This window comes from Cordyceps fumosorosea (genome assembly GCF_001636725.1).
Source record: "Cordyceps fumosorosea ARSEF 2679 chromosome Unknown scaffold_9, whole genome shotgun sequence".
In the NCBI taxonomy this organism is placed as follows: domain Eukaryota; kingdom Fungi; phylum Ascomycota; class Sordariomycetes; order Hypocreales; family Cordycipitaceae; genus Cordyceps; species Cordyceps fumosorosea.
This window is the reverse complement of record NW_017387309.1, coordinates 353,867-378,145: the sequence shown is the minus strand read 5'-3', so window position 1 is coordinate 378,145 and position 24,279 is coordinate 353,867. Positions and strand designations below refer to the sequence as shown.

The 24,279-nt window shown below is 53.7% G+C and overlaps 5 protein-coding genes across 5 annotated transcripts; 1 reads left to right on the top strand and 4 right to left on the bottom strand.

The window, feature by feature from the left end:
- Positions 1–35: 35 nt before the first annotated feature.
- Positions 36–1,713, bottom strand: ISF_04295 (hypothetical protein; the record flags this gene model as incomplete). Its single annotated transcript, XM_018847901.1, has 2 exons — positions 36–1,390; positions 1,449–1,713. 2 exons carry the CDS (start codon positions 1,711–1,713, stop codon positions 36–38), a joined length of 1,620 nt encoding a protein of 539 aa, XP_018704857.1.
- A 3,186-nt stretch (positions 1,714–4,899) lies between these two features.
- ISF_04294 (hypothetical protein) lies at positions 4,900–5,633 on the top strand (the record flags this gene model as incomplete). Its single annotated transcript, XM_018847900.1, has 3 exons — positions 4,900–5,023; positions 5,091–5,167; positions 5,241–5,633. 3 exons carry the CDS (start codon positions 4,900–4,902, stop codon positions 5,631–5,633), a joined length of 594 nt encoding a protein of 197 aa, XP_018704856.1.
- A 1,316-nt stretch (positions 5,634–6,949) lies between these two features.
- On the bottom strand, positions 6,950–8,082 carry ISF_04293 (Histone-fold protein; the record flags this gene model as incomplete). The annotated part of the gene is made up of 3 exons (XM_018847899.1): positions 6,950–7,380; positions 7,506–7,624; positions 7,712–8,082. 3 exons carry the CDS (start codon positions 8,080–8,082, stop codon positions 6,950–6,952), a joined length of 921 nt encoding a protein of 306 aa, XP_018704855.1.
- A 1,476-nt stretch (positions 8,083–9,558) lies between these two features.
- ISF_04292 (hypothetical protein) lies at positions 9,559–10,335 on the bottom strand (the record flags this gene model as incomplete). The annotated part of the gene is made up of 1 exon (XM_018847898.1): positions 9,559–10,335. The coding sequence occupies one exon, from the start codon at positions 10,333–10,335 to the stop codon at positions 9,559–9,561; it is 777 nt and encodes a 258-aa protein (XP_018704854.1).
- Positions 10,336–18,541: 8,206 nt separating this feature from the next.
- Positions 18,542–21,030, bottom strand: ISF_04291 (Chromatin-remodelling complex, RSC SWI/SNF subunit Rsc7/Swp82; the record flags this gene model as incomplete). The annotated part of the gene is made up of 4 exons (XM_018847897.1): positions 18,542–18,939; positions 18,993–20,306; positions 20,592–20,675; positions 20,925–21,030. 4 exons carry the CDS (start codon positions 21,028–21,030, stop codon positions 18,542–18,544), a joined length of 1,902 nt encoding a protein of 633 aa, XP_018704853.1.
- Positions 21,031–24,279: the final 3,249 nt, after the last annotated feature.

Sequence of the window (24,279 nt, the reverse complement as noted above, 5' to 3'; positions counted from 1 at the left end):
CATACTTCCAAGTAGCCGTCCTTGGTTACCCTGTGTCACGTACTCCCCGCCGCCGGGTCTGGCAAACCCTGCCCTGGCCCAGTATTGCCGAGGTGCAGCGACTCAAGATCTAGCCGTTCAATAGCCATGAGCCCCTCCACGACCTTGTCCACAATGCCTCGAATCTCCCGCCTCGAGCCGTCGACGCAGTTGGCGAAGAGGCCGTCCAGGCTGTGCTGGTAGTCTGGCGGCCGGTCCGCGGCCGCGAGTCTGTGCGCTTCGAAGTCGTACTCTGCTATGGGGATGCGCGACCGTCGCTCCGTGAGGTTGTGCAGGAGATGGTCGAATTCATCGTCGTGCGGGTGGAAACGCATGGGGGTCCCGTCTGGGAGGGAAGGCTGCTGGAGGCCCGTGACCACCTCGACGAAGCGCTGGGCGATGGACCGGCCGATGCGGGCGGGGTCGGCGTAGTCAAAGACGCGTTGGACGGGCCCGGTGGTGTGGAGGTAGGACTTGTAATTGAGGTTGGAGCAGCGGCAGATGCGCAGGTTTGGCATCAGCGCGCGGAATCGCATCGCCATCCACTGACGGGGGCCAGCGTCTACGTTGGGAAGGCCGACCCAAAGATGCATATCGGACTCGGCGTTGCTCGTGAGGGATTGTTCTATCATCAGGGAAACATCAAACAGATGGAGTTCTTCCAGCGACGGCCCGAACGCAGCAGCAATGTGCAGCAGTTCTTCTGGTAGCATGGCAACATGGCGAAGCTCCAGATACGTAGGCTTGGGAAGGGTCACTTGTGGGCCGGGCCCAGACAACCTTCTTTCCAGCCACTGTGTAAAATCCATGTCTTGATGAGTAACCTCCTCCGGTAAGTTGTCATCTTTGACAGTTCTGGAGGCGCCCGAACACGCTAAATAGAGTGATTGGAGATTGCGTGTGCTGGATATCATGTTCCACAGAGCGACGCCAAACATGATAGCAGAGAAAGAAACACGATCGAAACACCTGGTGCTGAGCGCGAGCGTCTCAACCGATGGCAGCAGAGCCTGCATGTTCATAACATCCGAGGGGTTTATCCAGAGCTCGCACAGCGTGACCTCGGGGATGTTGTCAATCACGAGCGTCTTGAGCGGCGCCGAGTCCTCCTCGGGACGCTGCCCCAGCGCCTTGAAAGCGTTGGCGAGGACGCGGGTCGCGACGCCGCAATGAGAGCCGCGGATGGACTGCGGGAGGCAGATGCGCACGCGGTCAATGTCCCGGCAGTAGAAGAGGACCTCGGCCGTGGTCTGGTAGAAGTCGAGCTCCGTGAAGCCCGCGTCGCTGAAGGAATATCGATGCCGCAGCGCATGGCAGAAGCCCTGCATACTGGGGAGATGCTGCAGCTCACTATTCAGCACCTCGACCTCGTCTACAAGTGTGTGTCAGTTTTTGCAGTGCAAGTCGTGACAAGGGGGGATGCTCTTAACCGTCGTCTCGCAGAACTGTCATGTCAATGTGCAGAGCTTTGCAGCGATGCCCTATCGTCTGCAAGCCATCAGAGCGAGGCTTGGGCACATTGTAAAGCTTGCTCAGCCGCGTCAATTCCAGGCTGATGGTGCGGCAGCCAAGGGGCCGCAATATGTGGTTGAAGTCGCGGCAAACGAGGCGTTTGGTAAGGACGTCATTTTTGGTGGCGTTGTGTGCAAAGACCAGCAGAATGTCCTGGAAAAGCTCCCACGGGAGACGATCCATCATTGGGAGTCTCCTTGTAGTCGGCTCAACTTGTGCTCTTTTTGCCGCTGCTAATCTGGCCAATGACGGGAACAAGGATGCGCCCAACTATGGTTACTGGTGGATGAAGCTCGAGACTCAGGGATGGATCGGCACCACCAAGAACAGCGGTTTAGCGCCAGTTGTGGTGGCGGGCGGACCCGGGGCGGGTCTAACCTTGAGTCGTACTGTAGTTTGCAGACGACGGTTCCTGGTATTAATGCCAACAAGATGAACAAAGCTCGACTGAGTTGACCAACTCGTAAAGTTCTCAAGTTGTGTTGGACAGGGACCTCGCCCACCGGGGCAAAAGACGTCTGTTGCCTCACGTGACGATGTCCTTCTTCTACCTGTTTTTCCACGGATACGTCAAGTCTTGTGTATCGGTGAGCGCAACCAGTATTTGAGGGCTTTGTGAAGATTGGCTGGATTCTTCTCACGCAGAATCAAATTAGAAATCTGCTATGAAATTATGCCAGCTGTAGTGTTGTTCGGCGATAGGGTAGGGCAACGGCCTGTCATGCCGAGGCATATATACGTGACATTGTGTCTAGATTGAGACAACACTGACAGAACAGACACATCGTACTCGTAGTACTGCAATCATTGTGCTCCCTCGCACCAGCACCTTTTTGTGTGACGCCGAAGGTGAAAGAAGGTTGTTAGGGCAGTCGTGTAGCATCGGAGAGGTATGGCAGCCCGTAGGGCCCGTAGGTAGTGCAGGGTAGCACGACGAGAAGACGGGAGGTGCAGGCTGCGATGGGAGCGGAGGCCGTTGACGAGTAGGCAAAATAGATTAGCCTGGGGCAAGCGATGCATTATTAGATTGTGGTTTGATTACTGATTGACGAGGCGTGGTTCATAAGGATGCTCCGTTCGGATATGCAGGAGGCCTTTTGCAGCGGCCCGTGCAGGACATAATTTGTAGTGCTCTGTTCAGCCACCAACGTCGCGGGACACTCTGTGGCGGCCTCTGAACAAAAAAAAAAAAGGCCGGTCAACGTGGACAGCCAAGTTGGGCAGGTCGCAGATCTGGGCAGTTGGTGGCGGGCGTTTTAGTGCGCTTTAGCTGCTTCATGTTTGTTTTTACTTTATTGGCCAGCTAGTCAACTTGCGACAAGTTGAGATGAGGTGATGTATATTAGTGGCTCGTTCTTTTTAGCAAGCAGAGCTGACTTGAAGCAATTGGGGAGTTGGGGTAGGTGGCTGGCTAGAGGCGCTGCAGTGGTGGCTGGGAGTTTGCGCCACAGTCGAATCCATCACACGTCAGGATACATGATTCGCAATGAGGACCTTGGAAGTGAAGTGAACAAGGCAGCGATGCATATCATGGCCTCCGTCTCCATCGCATTGAACATAATTCGTACAGTGTACACGACCTGCTACCTGCTGTGGAGATGATTGAGACGCATGAGAGCATGTTGTCAGTGAGCAATACGCATGATATACCATGTCCAACAGTCAAGTCATGTAACCCAGCGCAACGGCATTCCAGTGGGACGAGTGTTGCAGTGCTGGGGCATGACACTGTTATGCGACACGGGCACGGGGGTGAGGGCATGGTGAAGGTTGTGATGAGGGTGTCGTGAGGGGATAGTAGGGGAACAAGGGCGAAAAAAAAAGAAGGCTGATGGGTGACCAGGATGTGACGTGAGAAACGTCATGGTCTCATGGAAACATTTGCCATGGGAAGCTGTAATTGCAGATGGAGGAGATGGGGTCATGACGAAAGCCGAGGCGCAAGGCGATAGTGGGCCATGGCGGGAGCTCCGTTGTTGTCTGCGATGGAGGGCGTGGCAAGCCAGGCAACCAGGGCAGGGGCGCAAGGGCAGTGGCAATGGAGTGAAAGTTCCGGAGAAAAGTCAACTGCAAGAATACGAGAAGCCTGTAGCACCTAGCTGCACCTGTGGCTTGGCAAGTCGCAGACAAGTGAATTGCTGAAGAGTGAGTGGCAACGGGATATGCCTGCACGGCTGGCTATTAGCGGATGGTGACCCCGGCTGGCACGGCTGATGAGAGACACTAAAACGGTACCTGGAAGACGGGAACCTACAGTGGACCGACGAGTGTGGCTAGTGCAAGGAACGGAAGTCTGCATCGTCAGCTTCAAAGCCGTGATTTATTACCCACGCTGATATAAATTACCTGCGTCATGCCATGCTGGCCAATTCAATGTCCCACCTCACACATATGTAGTACCCAGTATTCATTAGGTGCAACGGCGAACAGTGGTACGGAGAGGCCCGTCGCCCTGCGAAATGGCCTGTAGAGACTCGGCTAGCGTCGTCTTGGCAGCCCCCAACCACTTGCTCAGACACATATTGAAGCCAAGACTTGATAACACACCTGGCATCAGGCCGTAACGCATTTTTATGACGAGAGAGGATCCAGCGCCCATCTGGTATCTGGTACCTGCTTTCGCCGCCGACCCAGCCGCTCGTCTTTCTCATCAGTCTCTCTATCCTCTTCCTTTTGCTTAGTTATCCCACGATCCGTATCTGGGCCAGCCACATGGAATCAGTTGACGCCAAGAACGAACCTACACAACTGCGGAAACGTATGGCCGTACCTTTTCCCAAGCGGCTTTTGCCTTGGAAGCACCAAAAAATAGACTTGCCCACCTCGCCGGTACCAGTAATCCGTCGCCTGTAGGTAACAAAAACTGTCTCTCTCTAGGTATTTACCAGTACCACTGTGGCTCCGCAGTAGCCCCGGCGACTAGCGCCCATTTCTAAGACTCCTCCTCGTCGGCTTCCCCAGTTATAAACCCTGCCAGTTCGGCCAGCTCTTGCCGTCCATGAGCTTGCCCACCCTCTGCTGCCCTGCCCACCTGTTTTTTTTTCTTAAACCTGGAAAAGCCCTCTCGTCATCTTCTGCTTCTGAATCTGATCTTCTCTTCTCTTCTTCCTTTCCCCCAACCAGCTTCTGCTTCTGCTTCAGCATCCGCCCGTCTGCTCGTCAGTCGACTCAATAACTCATTAATCTTATATCCATAACACCATTCTCCCCACGAGGTAATTCATCACCTTTCCCATTTGCCCAGGCCCAGCCCAAACATGGTCTCGGGTCCTCGCCGTTTGCGCGCACCATCTTGTCGACTTGTCATCATCGCTTCTTGCTAACTTCGCCTGCTCTCATCAAAGTCCAATCGCTTCCTCCGCCGCCACAATGTTCGCCAAGAGCCTCATTCTCGCGCTCGCCGCCGCCGGTGCTGCCACCGCTCAGGTCCAGAACTACACCAGCTCGCTCGACATGACGATTGACCCTAACCAGGTCCCTGCTCAGGACCGCGGTAAGCTTTCCTAGCTCCATCCTCGCCGCAGTCGATGAAATGTGTGCTAATGCTTCTTTCCACATAGGCCAGTGGTGCAATGCCGAGACCAACACCTGCTCTCAGCTCTGTAACAATGATGCTAGCACGAATGACTGCTCTGCTGTACGTTTTGCTACCCATTGCGCCGTCACTTGCCGTTTGCGAAGCCACGACAGCGACTGACCGTCTTACCTAGACCACCCTCCAGTACAAGTGCCTCTGCAGCTCCAACAGCAGCACCCCCGGCCTTGAGTACTATTCTCAGACAATGCCCACCTTCATCTGCCTGAAGCTCTTTGATCAATGCACCAGCCAGAACGTCGGCAACGCCAACAACCAGAAGCTTTGCAAATCCAACATCATGTCGCACTGCGGTACCCTGGACCCTACTAAGGTTTCTACGGGCGGCTCCAGCAGCGCTTCAGGTTCTGCTACCTCTGCCTCTCCCCAGGCTACTAGCCAGACTGGTGGCAGCGGTTCCGCCTCGTCGACTAGCAGCAGCCATGGCCTGGCCGCTCCCACTATGGCCGCCGGCCAGGGCATCGCTGCCGCCGCCGCCGCCGTTGGCGTCTTTGCTTATCTCATTTAAGCGCTGTGATCTCGAGCCAGTTCTGAGCCGCCTACCTATGTGGCTTGGCTCAGGGCCTCACGGCTGGCCTCGCCACTGTTTCACTTCTCTGTACCGATTTTATGACCAGTACGCCTTTTGGCCTTGACGATTTATTTCACCGACGACGCAATACCTTGACGAATGCAAGAATGACGGAAGGGTCGAGTGGCTTGGGATGATTTAGTTGATGAACCTTGGCGCTTTTCAACGAGCCAGTGTAGTACAGGAAGAGGACGCTGTGCGGTCGAAGAGCCGAATTTTATTGTTTTGATTTTGCCGGCGTGTTTCTCTTTTTTACCCCAGGATTCCATAGCAGAGGCGAAAGGAGTAGGTAGATACTCTTAATTAATTTAGATTTACATGAATATTCATGTAGACGCTATGTGAAGTTGCTTGCTGCATTCTGAATTCTTGCCTATTCGGGCTACTGGTTGGGAACGATCAACTTGAATGCTGTGGAGGTTATTGTCGATCCCGCGCTAGCTACCGAGCATTCATGAACGGCATCCAGGATTGGAAGCCTCTGTGGCTGAGTGATGCGGAGTACATCGCATCGCATCGCATCACATCGCGGGAACACACACCACAACATTCAGCTGGGCCTCCAAGTCAAAGCGGTTCGCGCCACAACGTGTCCGTGCCAAATCGTCGGCCATCCCATCTAGCATAAAACTAATACATCTAAAGCCCCGGCTGGCGGAACGGCCCCTGCTCCCCAGACTTGGCTCAGCAACGTCCATCACCCCACACAACGATTCCCCAACTTTCTGCTACGAAAATTCTGTGACGTCGGTGGTGGTGGTGATCGTCGTCGATGTAGAAGCTTTCTTTCGTGTTCTACTCTACCATAGTTTGTTTGCTGGGCCCCCGGGTCGAAGGGGAGACATGGGTGTTTTTATGTTCTTGTGAAACGGGTGCCACAACGGGCGTTTTTTTTTTCTCTCCCTCTCTCTGCCTGCTCGGCTTTCCTTTTTTGCTCGTTTCTTTTGCTCGTTTCTTGGAGTACGTGCGGATGTGCAACCGTAGAGAAAGTTCCAGGTTGTTGTGGTCGACAAAGTCACGAGTATCTACACAAGAACTAAACAAGGCGTGGACTTTGCGGGACAAGACCGGTATTGGAGATGGGTGTGTGGTGCGCGCTGATGCCAGAATTTCCTCGCTGTTTCGATTTCCTATCAGTTTGAGGAGCTGTTCTACATGATGCTTTCACTTTGCCCTCTCCAGGCTACGACAAAAACAAACGTTTCCAATGCTTAACAGAAGACACATCCGCGTCTCCTTCCCACGGGCTCCTTCTAGTCGCTCTCGTCGCCGTCCAGCGCCTCGTCTGCCTCTTCCCTGTCCACCCGCTCCTCGAGGGCATCCTGCGTCTCGTCACCGCTTTCCGTTCTGTCCCTTTCTTCCTCCTCCTCCTCCTCTTCCTCCTCTTCCTCTTCCTGGTCCTCTTCCTCATCATCCATCTCTGCGGCATCCTCCTCTGCGTCGTCCGCCTCCGTCTCCTCCGCATCCGCCGCTCCAGGTTCGACGCGCGCCTTTTTCGAGCGCGGCACGTCGTCAGCATCGTCATCCTCGGGCGGTGCCGAGGCGGTCGTCGTGTCGGCTATCGTGGACGAGTCCGCTCCGGCCCCGCCCATCTCGGTGTCGTCGTCACCCGTCGTCGACTTGGCCGCTGCTTTGACTTTTTGGCGGTACGTGTTACGCTTGTCCGTCTGGATGGCGTTGAATTCTACAGTGAGTTGTCAGCAAAACGTTCACGTTGTCCCTCGTATTCCACATGACTCCATTTGGGGGGATATATGCGGAGCAAATCCATGCCAGCCACCATCAGTGCTCTCAGGTTGTCCAACGTACTTGCGAATTCAGCCTCGAGCGGTTCCTTTAGAAAATCAAACTCAATTTCCTCCAAGGCCTTGAATACGTCCGCGGGCATAATCGTCTTTTTATTTGCATTGAGCGTGATCTCATTTGCACTGTAGTTTTGCCCGAATTAGCTCCTAAAATTGGCCAACCAAGACCGACAAAGGAAGCGTCCATGGAGGAAGAGAAAGAGCCCTTACTGCGTAGCGAGGTAGCTAATGAACACCGACGTGCTCTTGCTCAGCGCCGTCATGGCATTGGCCTGGATCTGCGTGTTGGGGGGGAGCACGCCCTTAGCTAGCCGTGTGAGGATGGACTTGGGCAGTGTCAGGTCTTCAATCGTCGTCTTATCTTCCGTCGTTGTCGCCGACGCGGCCGCCGGCTCCTTGCCCTTTTTCGTTCCCTCGCCGGAGGTCTTGTCACCGCCCGTGTGTGCTGTCCCTGTTGTCGTCGTCGCTGTCGAGAGGACGGAGTCGTCTGCGGCCGCAGCATGTGAAGAGTCGGTGGCGGCCGCGGTTGGCCCAACGGCCGAGACGTCGCTCTTACGCGCGTCCGACTTGCGAGATACCATTTTGTGTGAGCTGTGTATTTCGTATGTGTACTTTTCTACGCCTGGTATACTTGAGTAGCCTGTCCGTCCATGCGGTGAGGGCAGGGGTGCTTTCTCGATCCCAAATGGTCGTTCGTGGGGAGTGGCGACAGGAGTGCGTGTGGGAGTTGTCGGTTTTTGAGGCGCGCTTTTTCGATCCCGATGAGTTAGTAATAAAGTGTAAATAATGCCAACTGTTGATCGGATATGTAGTGTTTTCAATTGCCTGCGGTGATGTAAATAAAAAGAACAAAAAAAGTCAAAATGTTAGGCTGATGGGGTTAGAGGCGCGTCCCTTCCCGTAGGACACTTTGCGAACGCGTTTTCGCAAGTCGACCCCACTATTCCACACCGTTATGGGGTGACAGCGCGTTAAGTGGTTCAGTGAATGCCCTACTATCCGTAGTTGTAGGTAGCTTTGACGCTGTAATAATGGCTGAGTGCCAAACCCGCGGAAGCTTCTTCGCCAAAAGAAACGGTGGTATCATTCATCGAAAATTCGATGGCCACTCGTGTATGATTGCTGGTACAGATTAATAGCCACACATTTTGTGCTCGGAGCCGATCAGCAAAACCTGGGGTGCATACAACCCTTGTTCCACGACAGCCTCACAGTTTTTAAGATGCTCGCATTATACACTGTGCGTATGTAGAGACACGGCGTAATAGCCTGCGCAACTTGCCTAGCTAAATGAACTTAATGAGATATCACATACACATCACGGCCGCTTCTGGAACTGAACGATTTTTCATTGACATCTTTCTCCAGCCAGCCAGTCTTGCTGGCCTTCGTATTTGGGGTATGCACCTGTAAGAAATACTCCTCGCTGAGCCCTGCTCAAGCATTTAGGGACGAGAACATGTCTTGCCGCCCTCGTAGTCTATGCATAAGGATATCCTTGGTACCGTCCAAAAAACCTCATCCAGGGTATATCCAGCCATAACATACATCATATCAATAGTCAACATGAAAGAAAAAAAGGGTGACAATGAAGGTGTTCCAGTAGAGGGGTGAAGAGAGGGGTGAAGGGGAAGCCAGCATGTAAGAGGCCGTGATAGGAAATGGATCTTCCCTTATATACGTAGGGTAGTTATGCCGAGTAAATATATATGGGCAGTTGTAAGTAAATTCGTTCTCCACTTCAGGGGCAGCAATGTCCGAGCGATACTATATCTGCATCAGAACCTTGTCTGCAGAAGAGAACCCTTGTCATTCAACCAGTCATCTTCGAAGGGATTGAAGAAGTGCCTGCTTGACCTGGGGAGAGGCTCGTTCGACACGGCCGAGAACGCACGGCTGCATCGTAAACCCGGAAAGTAGCATCCGGGGTCTTCACACCTTGGAAAAACTAAGGAGTGCGACGGTTGGTGTCATGTAAGCAAAATCAGTAGCCGTCGTACAAAATAATGGGTTCAAAGTCTAAAGAAGAGGTTCTTCTCTGACATCCTAACCCGCGCTCAGCCGATAGCTCGACCAATCTCGGACTTGTGGACTGGTGGTCGTGGTGAGAGCCCGCCTAGAAACATTTCATCGTCAAAGGAAGCCCTGGGTGGCTTAGCGGGCGTCGAGTAGGCGGTGCTGTTGTTTGAAGCCTGGTGCAACGATCGGCTCCGGCTGCGGGTAAAGGTCTCTGTAGAGTGACGTGGCGGTGTACCGTCGTGCTCGGTGCCATACCAACACTCGTGCGAGGGCCGGCGGGATATGGAGCGTGTGCTCCATGCACGGTGGTGCCGGCTTGCTGCAGACACTGGCGGGTGCTTGGCGAGCCGTGTCTGCCGTTTAGGCTGAAGAATGAAGGCATCGTCTCCTGGGATAGTATCATCTGTCAGGCCGGGCCGAGCATTCGGTGCGCGGGCAACCACTGGCGTGGTGGGAATGTCGATGCTAACACGGTATGGCGGCGAAGTAGGGTGTGGTTGTTGGTCCTCGGAGACCCGACCTGACGTAGTGTTCTGATAGACGATGATGCTCGCGGGTTTGTGGGAGGAAGCCGAGTTTCCGCGTTGATGTGATGGCCCTTGCTCAAGGGTCTCGGACTGCTCATCGTCCTTGTCGACTTTCCATGACTGAATTTCCTCCTCGCCAATCGGAGTGATGCCTCTGCGAAAAAGACGTGCTCTGCGCTTCTGAATCTGGTATAGTAGAATGGCGCAGAGCAGAATGAATGCAACGCCAGGAATTACCGAGGCGAGGATGATGGTTAGGTTCTTGTCGTCAACGTGAGCGTCCTCCATTATGAATGGAGATGAAGCTTAGGTGGCGGCGCCTTGTTCACCAAAGCTATCGGGAGAAGGGTAATTGGGCGGTTTCAGTCCATGTAGAGTGTTGGCAATTTGGCGATATGACAATATGGCTCGTCCCGATGTGATCCGGTGTTCGAGTTCACGTTCAGAGTCGGTTTAGTGTAGTGTAAACGAGTGACTTGCAAACGAATGACTATGGATTTTGCATTCACCAAGCGTGTGGATGATGCTGCGCAAAGTGTCAATTGAGTTGGAAGAACGTTGGCGTGAGAAGTGAAGCTGCGTCGTGAAGATATCTAGAACAGTGGCGGTCAGCATCCTGGTACTTGGCTTTGTCGTCAAGGCGTCGAAGTATTAGGGACCAGGTAGAGCAAGCATGACCGGGTACGGCGGTTTCGCATATAGATAGAATGGACCAAGGCTTACAAGATGCTGCAGAATAGATACTTCGTAAAGAGCAGTGAGGCCAGTTCTGCCCTGGCGAGCTAACAGAGACGACCAGGAACAACCTCGGGGAGGGGGAGGATGGCGTCGTTCTATATACAAGATGGGGAGCAGAAGCGGGCTCAGGGCGAGGGGGCCGCTGAGCGGACAGGGCGGTCCATGGCCCATCGTGGACACCATCTCAACCAACTCCCAGCAGGGACGGCAGTGGATTCTAGTCTGGACGGATGCGAGGTACATGTCAAGTACCATCGACAGACTAGAACGAAGCAATCCACTGACTAGGGAGTTGGCAAGCAAGCCGATCCTGCAGGCGGGCGCTTGACCAAGGCTCGGCACTGCAGCAGACTAGCAACTGACGAGTCGTTGGTGGGGGAAGAGAGCTGCAGGTGGCCTGTCGTAACGGTGCAAGCGTGACGCACAGGCGGAGAAAAAGTAATATGGGCTGCAGATGGTCGACGAGAACTACACCCTTTTTGATGAGGATCAGGGGTGATGGCGGTTTGGCTACTCGTGATGGTGTGTGGTGGTGTGGAGAAGAGTTGGAGTTGGCGGGCGCGGGAACGGTCCAGGGCCAGAAGCAAATCAAGCCACTGCCCGCTGTCCAGCACGTTTCGAGGCAATCGCAACTCTGTAATAATTCTGGGCTGCAGTAGCCGTATCTTGGACACGCTGATACGCACTTGTTCTGCTCGCTAGACGCCGGTCGGCGGGCAGTGGGGTGTGCTCTGCATTTAGTTTGGTTTTTGTTGCTATTTTCCCGTCTTGCAGCGGCCAAAGTATGAGATGTGACTATAACAGGAGTGGTTCTCTGCGGTATACTTCATAATGCATTGGCCGCTCCGGGGATAATACCGCTCAGCCAGGAAGCTCGCTGCGAGTCCGCTGCCGGTAATTGTAATCGGAACCACATGTAACTTGGGATTTGGCACACTCGCCGTGAGTCGACTGTCACCGCCAGTGAAGTGTAGGCGCGTGCTTTGTTTCATACCTGCTTGTGAGGGCCCTATACCTAGGATCGCCCGTCGTCACCCAGTCGCAGTCTCTTGTCGTGATGGAATGGTGGAAGCGGTCACTCAACTATCGAACGATTGGTACGGCCGGGCCCGACAATGGCACGTACTAGGCCACGATACTCAGCCTCCGGGCCAGGAACGAGAGACAGACTCCGCTATGAGCACACTGACGAGCTTTCGGGGTGGAGAAAGGTCGCACTGGAGCCTGAGCTCGGCAACAGCTGATGGCGGAATACAGGCCGACTCGTGGCTCTTCCTGTCTCGCCTTTCCAGTTTATTAATAGTCCAGAAAAAGCGCCCAGGTCAGAGAATGTTTCGTGGCTGCGGAGTATTACTGGTGCTTGACGACTCCACATGCCGCTCTGGTTGATGGGGAGGACAACTCCCTGTAGGAATTGACCAGGCTGGTTTGCAGGTGTAAGTTACTCGTTGTCGTCTGCAGCCAGGATTTTGCCCATGAAGCTGGCTTATTTTGCCCACCGATGGCTGACATGGTAGAGTGTGACGCACAAGCTCCGACTGCTGTTCTGTATCTGACTTATTGCCATGACGGGCCCAAGAGTGTAGTGCGCAATGACAATAGGTCAATGAAGATGGCGGCGTCAAAGACGGATCGCCAGGTGCTACATCGGAGCTGAGCCATGGTTCTGTAGCCGAAGGCTGGCTATCGTACCGTAATACGCACAACTGGCTCAATGTCTGAGACCGGAGCCAACCCGAAAGGCGGTGGATCAAGGATGGTGGCCGGATTTCCATTTCATAGGAAGACGTGCCGAAAAAGAAAGAAGCAGTACAGAATCAAAAGAAACTCCCAAGTCACGGCGAGGTCTTTACGTGGAGAACATGAAGCACGCACAGCGAGTGTCGGGGTACTCCATTCTGAAGGCTCGGATATAATTGACGGCCTATACTCGCGTCTGACAGCACATGCCATGCTGCAGGTTCGATGCAGACTGCCGAAGAATTAGTCTCGTAGACATTGGTAAAGATGCACAGCCAGGAACTCACATTACAACTGGATGTGCAGCAAAAAGCAAGTCTGGGTGTAGTAGAACTGGGGGCTGAGCAACGACCTAGGAACGGCTAAAATTTCGAGGCGTCGTCTGATCTACTTGTGCTGGTAGGTTGTGAAGTAGGAGAGGGAGGAGGCTGTAATTTGGTGCAAACACCCTGATGGCGCACAGTGAAGCAGATAACGACGTACGGTGCGGCCGTTTGCTCTGGTAGGTATATAGGTACTTGTCAGTCAGCCTGGCTCACAGCTTAAAATCTATGGGGGTTATTTTGTAGAATGATATCTTGGTTCCGGATTTGAACATAACATAGGGTCTCAACCATGTCTTCATTCTGCGATAGTTTCCCAGCAAGTCCAGCATGATTGAGGCGGTGAAGTCGCAGCGGGTTCTTGGGCATCACCGCCCGCTTCCACGATGGCACCCCGCACACTGTACGGTATGCACTGTACGTGGCAAGTTATGCAACCACTTCGCATCTCCCTCCCTCCCACTTTCCCACCAACTACTGTGCAGATTACTGCACATTGAGTAGCATCGCCAATATGTTGTTTCTTTTTTGTCCGCTTTGACTTATTGCGGCCGACAGGCGCCATTTTTACTTTTCCCTTCTCTTGGCTCTTTTCTTTCCTTTATCTTGCCGCCTCGTCCTTGCAAAGGCCGTCGTTATGCCTCGCTTCCCCCACAGTGGTCATTTTTCAATTCGCCAGAACTCAGAGATTCGACACCAAGCCATCGTCGTGTCACCTCCTTCCCCCTGCGCTCAATGACATGCAGTATCACCTAAAACAAAACAGTTTCCCATTTGGCCATCGTCTGTGTCCGATGGCGTACGCTAGGTGGCTAGCCGTAGCCTGGCGTTCAGAAGCCGGTTCTTGGCTATCCACCGAAGCAGAAGTGGCTGCGTTGCACCGCTGCACTGCTCGTCAGCCCAGCCACAAACGACGATGAAGAGAATGCAGGTTCTGGAGCATTATGATTCCTTTTGCCTCTGCAGGTTTGGTGGCAGACCCCGGTCGCCGCCACAATGTACAGACACAGGAACGCCAATCAGCCAGGTAGCGCGATTGTACCTGTCCGTTCTCTTCAGACATTGATTGCATGGGCCCTGAGGATCACCCGCCAGCATTGTTAAGTATGCAATAGAAAGTATTGTACCAAAACGGAGAGCAACTCAGGTATGATTATTGACACAGTGCAAGGGCCACAGGTACGTATCTGGGATTTTCATGTTTATGAAATCGAATCAACCTGACCAATGTCGTCTCAACACAAGGACGCTTCCCCCGCGCGGAGACGGTTGAAACATACGAGGAGACTCTGAATCAGGACTATTCGTCAGCTTCGCGCTTCCAAACCAACCCTCCGTGGGTAAAAAACGGCTTCTACAAAGACGAATTGGTCATGACAGCGCCCACTGTGTGTGACTGGTTCTCATTCATGCATTGCACATCATGGCCAAGAACTACTTCGCTGAATAGTTAGCAACACAACTCACCTCTTTTGCCTTCCCCACACCACCATGCGATTCAACCGAGCGCCGCCGGCGACGCCTCAACTGCCCGCCAACAGTACGAATATGGAATAAACGGCCTCCAACCAGCCCCAGGCGTGGCTACCCCTGGTTTAAATGATCATGTGCAGCATCGTCGGCTCCGTCATGTTGTGGGTCGGCTGCAGCTTGTGTTTGCCAAGGCAAAAACGTGGACGCAAGCAATGGACAACTTACAGAGCGGGTTTGCGAAAAATCCATGTTTTAACTTCACCGCAACTTTCTTTTTCCGTGGATCCCAACCGTTGGCGACGCGGATTAGCCCGCACATTATACAGAGCAAGGGACCAAATCACCCAAGCGCGGATATTGCGAAGTATTCTCGCATCCTGCCCGCCAAAGGAGACAGTAGCCAGCCAGCATGGCGCGGCGAGCGTCGGCTTATTACCAGAGTGTTCCTCGTGACTCGCAAATCCTACACACGTCATCTTGCCCGAATCGGTAAACACTCCAAACACCTAACTAGTGACTTGGTTCAGCCTCCAGCAGCTAACGTTAGTTACTCACTCATCAAGACGACACAGCCCGCCACCCTGGCTGTCAGCTCGTGAAACACACCAGCCGTCGGTCATGCGGGGAGGTCCAGGAACCAACCCATGTGCTTGCAACATATATGGTGCATGACCCCAAAGAGCCAATGCACCCCAACTTCCAGGTAAAATCCAGAGATTCGGTCCCATCTAGAATCAATGCGGAATCAGATGTATATGCCTCGCTCGAAACTGTGTCGGACGCTGACTGAGACCCCGTGAGCCGTCACGGTATTTCAAATACTAAGACACAAACTTCACCATCCCGCAAAGCTCATCCAGGAGCCGCTGGGCCATGTGGACTAGCACATCAGAATGAAGATCATTCCAATTTGGCAAAGCGCAGCCAGTTAGACGCATTTACTTTTTAGACGAATTAACCTACAACCAGCAGTCTCTCGCAAGATTGCAATGTCGGTCCATCTGCTTGTTGAAATTGGCCGAAAGTCTTAATTTCCATATCTAGTTTTCTACGCCGCAGTACCATGTATCAAGGAATGCTCTTTTATCACAGGAGGCCGAAAATCCAGGCTGGCACCATGGACTCAAAGCCAAAGTGTTCACCCAAATCGTCAGCCACATACAACAACACCAAGATGAGGCGCGGTCAGCCGCATCGATGCCCTCCCTTACCGAAACTCAAATTCTGTTCTGTCCTTCTGCCCGTAGCGGCTCCCGCACCCCTGGAACGGGCCGCTTGGTCGGTGCCCAACGGTGCGAGATTAAATGAGCAGTGTTTCTGATTTTGACACACCAAGGAAAGGGCTCATGACGGGAATTATCGGCAGTTCTGAACATCCCTCCACTAATGAGTTTTGTCCGTCTGGACGGCTGGTGCCTGGTCATACTGATAGGCCTTGATCTCGTAAGTCCAGGGTAGTGTTACGGTACGCCGCAATTCATCGGGTCTGTTTCGCACGACGAAGGTTGAGGCGATCAACACGCGACATTATCAGAGTCGGCATTGAGCGACAGTCTAGATGACCACAGAATGTGGTCCTCGGGGATGCCTTACCAGTCACATAACAGTCTCAGTTCTTCGATAGATCACAACCAGTGCGTCCGTATCCAAGGGCATTATGGCGATAACCTCTAGCCGCTTGCTCTGTACGTTTCAGGGTTCGGCTCACGACTCTACAACCCCGCGCATCTCCTACGCTGTACTGAGTACCAACACGAAGATAAGGAAGCAACACGAATCCTATTTAATCAATGGTCAATGCTCTCTTCAAATCGGGGCATGACCACCCCTGTCTGTGCGTTGATGTACATTTCCAACGAAGAGAGATAAACTCTACTATAATTCATACTTTCGTCATCGAGGAATACAGACACTAACTACAGTATAGCCCCCGTGGGCGCGAACTGTCCTTACAAGAGAACAAGATGTTGCTAGTCATGGCAAAGCGGCCGCGAGTATACCCATACCCTCGGAGCAGCGAAATCGTACGGGGTGGTCGTTGCTTTGGGCCTGGTCGGCCAGCCGCAACGGCGAGACAGTTTTAGGTATGAGCTTCTCACGAATTCTCCATCGCGTCATAGTTTTGCCGACATAGCAAAGAGTCGAGGTCACCGACGCTGCGGGTGCCATTGGCCCTTGCTAAACTGGCGCTCCGGCCCGGCGCACGGGGCATCGCTTCGAAACATCACTGAAAGCGAATAGTTTGGTTTCTTTAGCCCTACGCGGGAAGAAATCTCGCAAATACTGACATTTCTAATGTTGAGCGTGCGTTGCGGTCGCAACCCGTGTTGAGCTGAGCCAGGCGCCAGCCCAAAGCACTGGAGGTGCTCATTCTCGTGATGCGATTGGACCATCTAGAAAACCATAACTGTCGTTCCCAAGGGGCCAAATGGTTCCACGGAGCGGGGAAACTTAAAATCCAAAGTATGCGGGCTGCCGATTTGATTCGGGGGGGGGGGGAAGAGGTAAATCGAGTTTGCCCCGAAGGAGAAGTAACTGCCGACGCGATGCTGTAAAAGAAACATATCAGGATGACACAGACGTTGTCACCCGCACAGGTACGGTTCGTCTACTGGTAGCCAAGATGAAGCAATGCGGTTAGTCGAGACGGGCGAGAGCCGTGTGAATGGTGTCAAGGTATGCATGTATACGTTGTATACGGCCGAGATGAGAACCAGGCTCTCGGGACCTGACGGAGGGGCAATGTCCGAGCTGAAAACACAGTCGCTTTTCACACCACTGAGACGAGAGAAGAGAAGCTCATGGCACTTCGTTTATTCGCCACCAAGCCTTGTTGTCTGACTTTCTCCAGGTTTTATCGGACCGCGCGAGCCGCCACGCTGGGTATCAAGGGTATGTATGTACGTGCCCATTACTTGCAGGGAAGGAAACAGAGTTTGGAGCCAGCTCGTGCGCCGAAGCTCGTGACAAATCTACAGCGACATGAGTGATTTCTAAAGTATCTTCTTACAAGTTTGACGAGTTTTACCATATAGAAGTCAGAGTATTCACAGAGGATAGAGGATATGGATGAGTGAGCGAGGCGTGAAATTCCATATTATCAACACGAAACAAGACAAGAAACCGTATTTTTTTTCAAGTATACACCCGGGGGCTATACAGAAAGCAAGTGCAAAGAAAAGATTGGACGCAAGTCGGAGAAAAACGACGGAAGAAAGCAGGTAGCAAGATAAAGCGAACAAAACACTAGATACTCAAAACAACCCATGCCAAGCATTAGAAAACCCTGAACCTTGAGCCCTGAACCCGAATGCAGTCAAAACCAACAAATCCTGAGAAAAAACGGAAGCCGGGGATCAATCGGCGGATCAAAGAAAGAGCCTTGGCTGTTTCAAGAAGCCATGTCAAGTTCACCAAGCGGACGAGAAGGAAGATGCGACGAAGCACGACAACAGGAGACGAATCAAACGAAGAAAAAAGTGTACAACAATTTGAACCAGCCCAGGTTGAATCCTGGGTTGAAAAGAATAACAATCCACTGGAGACGGAATTCCATCGTCTTTACCCGAAAGCCAAGCAAAACCAAAAAAGAAAACGAACCCATCTCAGAAACAAAGCCAATGTGGCAAAGAGTGACGTATATCTCATAATCAGGGGAAAACTTATACAGTCTTCCGTGGATAGAAGACCGTCATCGTCGCCAAAAGTGGCCAAAAGCCTGCACGTGAGCATCGTTCTCATTCCGAGGCATGTCCGCCTGACCAAAACAAACAGTAAGTGACCGAGAATAGGCGCCGTATTTCCCTCGTTCCCTTCCGGTTTCCCTCCTTTTTCTTTCTTTCCTTTGCCCTAGACGCCTCTATCCCGTCCAAGTTTTTGAAAGTCCAGTATCCGGGGGAATGGATGATTGATAAATTTCGGTCCAGCGCAAAAAAAAGACAACCAAAACGTCAAGCAAAACGGACGATACCGGCAAAATAGGTCGGCCATGCGTTCGGGTATCCAAGAACAACAGCAGCAACTCCAGAAAAACAACAGAACAGAAAACGTCAATGCCCTCGCCCCTTTATACCGGTTCAATGAGCGGCACCATAGGTACTAAAGGATTGGTTATGTTTGAAATGAGGAGGAAAGGGATAGGCAGCATTGAACATGGCATGCGGCCCGGCCGCATAACGAGATAGTTGTTGTTGCAAATGACAAATCCGGCATAAGCACAATTATTGCGGCTGCTGGGAGGGATTCCACCACTGATGCTGTTGCTGCTGTTGCGACTGCTGTGCCTGAGAGGGCGAGTGCTGTCCTTGCCAAGCCTGGCCAACGCCCGGCTGGCCAGCGGCGGGTTGCTGCATGTATTGCCTGGGCGTCTGGTCCGCTGGGTACATGCTGGGTTGGCCTCCATACTGCGACAAAGCTCCCATGGGCGGGAATTGCATATTTTGCATTTGGCCGCTTCCGGGCTGACGCATTGAGGCCGGAGACTGCGAGGGATGCGGCTGCTGGCCCTGGGTGGTATAACTTCCATACGCTCCCTGGGCAGCTTGGGGATTCTGCGACCACATTTGTCCGGACTGGTAGTTGTAGCCGGGTTGTCCAGCGTTGATGCTACCTGTAGATCCTGGAGGAATGATTAATATTCAGTCCGGTTGGGGGACTGCACCGAGAACGCACCTTGCCTCATGCCTTGGCCCATCTGGGCGCTGATGCCCTGAGAGTAGGGGGCATTGGTCATCATCATCTGAGGGGATCGAGATGGGACTCCGCCAGGCTGGGGTAGACCTGCGGCAGTGGCATGGGGAGAAGCAGTGGCACGGGAGGTGGGAACGGCGTCCGAAGTGCCAACGGGCTGTGTCAGGCTAGAAGGAGGTTGCTCATGCGGGCGGTGCCATATGCCTTGGAGATAGTCGCCGCGCATGTCACGCTGCTGGTTGACGGACCTGTTAAACTCAGCGGCGTGGTGCGTCTGGGAATGCAATTCCATAGCGGGAGAAGGCCTGGTTTGGTCCTGGTAGGCTGGTCCGGTAATTTCCTGACGCGGGCCGCGTCGAACAACACCTGAATAGTCCCTGGGCCGGTTATCACTAAGGTCTGGAGCGACTGTTAACGCGGGCATCCTCGTGGTAGATCCGGGGCCTCCCATCATACCTGGCTGGACGATGTGAGGTTGTGGGGCACCTGGATACGGCCCTGGGGCGTTGTTATAGACAATCTCGGTATGAGGTCCGGGGATTATGACGTTGTTCTGGGCTTCAGCGGCCTCGCGAGCCTTGGCGGCTCCGGGTCTCTTTTCGCCAGCAAGATCGTTCTCCGTGAATCCTTGCTTTCGGGCCTTAGTCTCCCAGTAGTCATCACGCACACGACGGCCGTTTTCGATGACTCGGCTTCCAAACTGGCGGAACATGGAACGGGCTGTAACAATAGCAATCTGCCTGGACCGGTACGAGAAAGGGAGGATCTCCTGCTGGACTAGGTCGTCCTTTTCAGCCTGGCTGGCAATAATTTTGAAGAGGGACCTGTTCTTGTTAAATAGCAAATACGAGTCCCGGTAGCTGAGCACCCTAGCGCACTCGGTGGCTAGCATGAAGAGCTTGTCGCCACGGTTGGGCACAAGGAAAGTCCTGCAGCGATAGACACGGTTGCCTAGAAGCTGGCCATTGCCCAGGACCTTTTTCTCGCCAAACTCGTCAATCTCCCTAGGGATGTATTCATCACCGGCTGGGTTGAGCTGATCGGTTGTGTGATCGCGGACAGTGGGCAGGGCCTTGAGGGTTGATTTGGTGGGAGTAGTCTTGGGAGGAGCGCCACCTCCAGAGTATGCTGGCGTGGGCTGGGCGGAGAGAGGAGTAGCCTGGGATTGCGGCGTCTGGGGAGGAGGAAGCGTAGGAGCGGTGGTGACAGCGGCTGGAGGCTGGGCCCCCGCCTCAGAAGCATCTCCCGAGTGAGGCTTCATGAGTCTGGATCGTCTGGAATGTGCCAAGGAGGCGCCTATTTGGACGAACAGGTTAGCACAAGATCGGGCCTAGCTGCAGTTTTAAACGTGATAAGGGAGAGTTGTCAGTGAACGCGCCCTGGCTGCTAAGTTGGCGCACACGCGACCGTGATAATCGAACCGGCCCAATATGCGCGCGCGCACACAAGGGCGCACCGGGAGTTGAAATGGAGGAGAAACCCCGGTGGGAATAAGGGGCCAGATTTAGCACGCGACACAAGCGGTAGGAAGCAGACGAAGCAGTTGCAGGACGTGGCCACAAAGACTCTGCAACGACATACCGTCACCGACGGGTTGCGCAGGGGTCATAGTATCCGGGGATCGGTTTCGTTTCGCGCGATTCGTGGAGAGAGAAGAGGGGATGGCTATAGCGAAAGAGACTGGTTAGTAGAATGATGCGGCAAGACGAAAAAAAGAGCGTGCGAGAAAGGGAGCTTTGGCTTGGAACGGCATGGGGAGCGCGACAGAAGGGCGCAAGAGGTGTTGCAGCCCAACTAACGGTGGGGTTTGTCGTTGCGACAGCGCAAAACAGAGAGTGAGGGGAGACACGCTCGCAAAAGCCATGCGACAAGGCAAGCGAGGAGGAAGTTTGATATGGGAGCGGGAGCGCTTACCTGGAGAGTTGAGGGCAGCTGGATTGATTGTGGCACCCTCGGTGCTGGCGATGGGTTGGCTGGCGTACATGGCAGCGGCGGCCGAACCCGTGGGGAGTGGTGGCATGGAGGAGGAAGAAGGATGGTGTCGACGAGCAAAGATCGAAGGAAGCAAATCGAGACGCAATCAAGTCGAAGGAGGCGATTTAGGCATGCATGTATGCGGTGTGGCAGCGAGAGCAAGATGGTGTCGAGGCGAGCACATGGGGAGGAGGTTTTTGTGTGGTGCGGCGGCAACGGCCGTGGTGGTTGCGGCGGGCATGAGCTACCTTGCCTCAGGTAGCAGGTTTGGCGGCCAAGTTGAGCGGCGATGATGCGCGCGGGTTGAATGGATGCGACAGGGCAGGACCACGAAGCGCCCGGTGGAGGACAGTCACGGTGCAGGGGCGGATGAGGGAGAGATGAACGAGAAATGGGTCAGGCAGCAAAAGCGACGGGGAGGATGATGGTACAAAGCGACGGATGGTTAGTTACCTTTGGAGGACGATGCGAACGCAGTGACAAACGGCGCAAGCTGCTAGTCCAAGCTTGTTGGTGGCAACGCGTAGAGGCGCGGGTCAAGTGACGACACGACCGAGAAGAGCAAAAGGTCGGCCGGGAGGCCCGGACAGCAAGGACAAGCTCGAGACGAAGCTGGCGACTTGCGGATGGGCACTTGCGAAATATGAAGATCAAAGGAAGCCGTCGATGTGCAGGTGGCGACGGCGCAAACGGCGAAGCAGCGTGAGTGAGTCGCGAAGGTGGCGCGGTGGGCGGAAATCAACCAAGACAATGGTCGCGCGAGCCGATGGAGGAGCACAACAAGACGGCGCAAAGCAAAAAGTAGCGACTAAATTGGCGAGACGGTGGGTGAGCCGATGGTGGTGGTGGTGACTTTTCGCGCGGCGGTTGCAATAAAAAGAGGCAAGCTGATGGGGAGCCTGGCTTGTAGTGTGGTGATGCAGAGAGGGTACGTGCAGTTTACGCGCGTGCGAGGTGCTTCTCGGTTGGCCGCGTGGGAGGAACCCTGGTGCCTGCTGGTTGTAGTGGGTGGTAGGCGAATGCCTAGGTACTAATAGGTAGTATCCGTAGGGTATACCCAGTACTGACTTGGTGGTTGTGGTAGCGCGGCAAGGCAAAAATTGGCGGCGGGCGTTTGAATGGGCTTGTGGTGCCAGAGTGGGCGTGGGCGTGGGCGTGGGCGTGGACGTTGGCAGCGGGCGTGTGGAGGAAGGGAGGGAGGGTTGTGGATGATGAAGGGGAGGGAGGGAGACAAGGGAAAAAAAGGTGTGGTGATGATAGTTAGAGGACGACGATGATGATGATGGTGGTGGTGGTGGTGGTGGTGGTGGTGGAGATGGGAGGAGGGGAGGGGAGGGAGAACGAGGAGGAGGAGTATCAGTAAAAGTAAGTAAGTAGGTAGGTGGGGAGGAGTAGTTAGCAGGAGCTGGAAGCTGGCAACTGGCAACTGGCAACTGGCAACTGGGCAGAGGAAGAAGGAGAGGAGGGGAACGCGGCTTGTGCATGTACATGCAAGGACGGAAATTTAAATGGGAAAGCGCATAACAAGGGCATGCAAATACCTTCTGGCACCAAGCTAACATAACGTTAGGTGTGACTACCTACTATTCCTTGCTGCCAGACAGCTGCTGGATGTGTGATATTATTCATGTATCTGGTACCTCGGAGTGGAGGAATGGAGCTGAGGGTGTCTCTCTATCATTCCAGACGGGAGGTTAGCAGGTCGGTACCTATTCGTAAGCATTGGAGCATGACTCTGCCTAGGTGTTGTTGTTTTTGGCGCTGATTTCCTGGCATTTATTGTCGATGTATTTTTATTTTTTAGTTTGCTGCTCTGGTGCTTGCGAAATAAAGGCAATAAATAGCACATCGGCAGCCATGGTGGATTCGCTGTGGCACGGCCGTCAACTGCAGTCGGTGGTGGCCAACCTGAGTTGCCTCTCCGGAGTACTACAAGTAAGTAATTTAGTGAATACCTAAGCTGGTACACCTATGTACCGAGGAGTAGGCGCTGTGACAACTCGCTCATGCTGTACAAGCAGGTACCTTTTCGATATTCCATCTTGGCCGTTACCGTTGTCTCTGCACGTCCCCCTTGGTACGAATACATCATTACACAACAAAAAATATCAGTCATCATTCATACATGCAATTAGCACGGGGGTCGCAGCCCCCCCTTCCCCAACACATCCTCCCGCCTCGGTGCTCCAGTAGCTCATGGTGCTAGCCCGTGGAGGCCTGTCAAGGCTCACAAACAACCAGAATAGATTACCAAAAGCCCTGATTATGCCAGCTTTGTCGTCTACAAATTATTCCATCTCTTGCACTACGCGGGCTATGCAAGAAGAGGTAGCACGCGTCGTATTACCAAGGGAATATAAACCCGAGCTGGTGACAGGGCGCGCGGCAAGTACGTACCACGAGCAATGCCTCTGGTAAAAGCAGCCCTTGCTCAACTTCCCATCAGCCACAAACGATTGCCTGACGGTTACCCCGCGGCGGCGGCGGCGGCGGCGGCGATACATTAGGTACCTTCTACGGACAGCGGTTTGTAGGTACTGCTTGGCTGGCTGGCTGACGAGCATCGGCGAAATAACGACTCAGAGCACATCGCACCACACCACCATCGCCACGGGATCCGAAAGGAAAATATCGATGTGGGAGCGCCGTCCTCTTGGTAACTGCAATCATTGAGATGTACTTTTTAACTACCTATCTAGGTAAGCACTGGTACGACTGGGACCGCGCAAAGCTGGGGTAAGCTGGTTGGGAGGGACGGAAGACGGGTGTGTGTCTTCTGTGTGGCCAGGGAGGGGTGAAGTGTAGCTGCAAGTATCCGGGTACTTGAGAGCAGCCACCAGCACCCAGCCAGCTCCGACAGGTAAATGGCTGTCTTGTCTTGCGCCTACCTCGAGAGACCACCGTGCTTGACTGAAAAGCCCGCTAAAATCCTAAATTGCTCGAAAAAAAAAAAAACTGGCCCCTCCTCGCGAGCAAGCAAGCACCCAGTTTCCCGCTCACACATGGCTTGTTGGCCCCATGCCCAAGACCCCTCCCCCCCTCCTCCGGTAGGCCCCCAACTTGCCTTGCATCATCAGTTCAAGATTCACAAAAGTCGGAGCCGCTTGACGGATACTGTGGTGTAAATCTCGACCGTCCTTTGTCTGGCGTCACCCAGGTACAACCAAGGCTGCGTGGCCACCCATTCGTAGTTGAGCGTGCTGGCCATCGGGCACACTATCCGATGAAGGAGGGGCGCTTTCCAGCCTCGTCTGCTAGTAGATGGTCGAGCTCGACTAGGCTGCTCGGCTTGGCT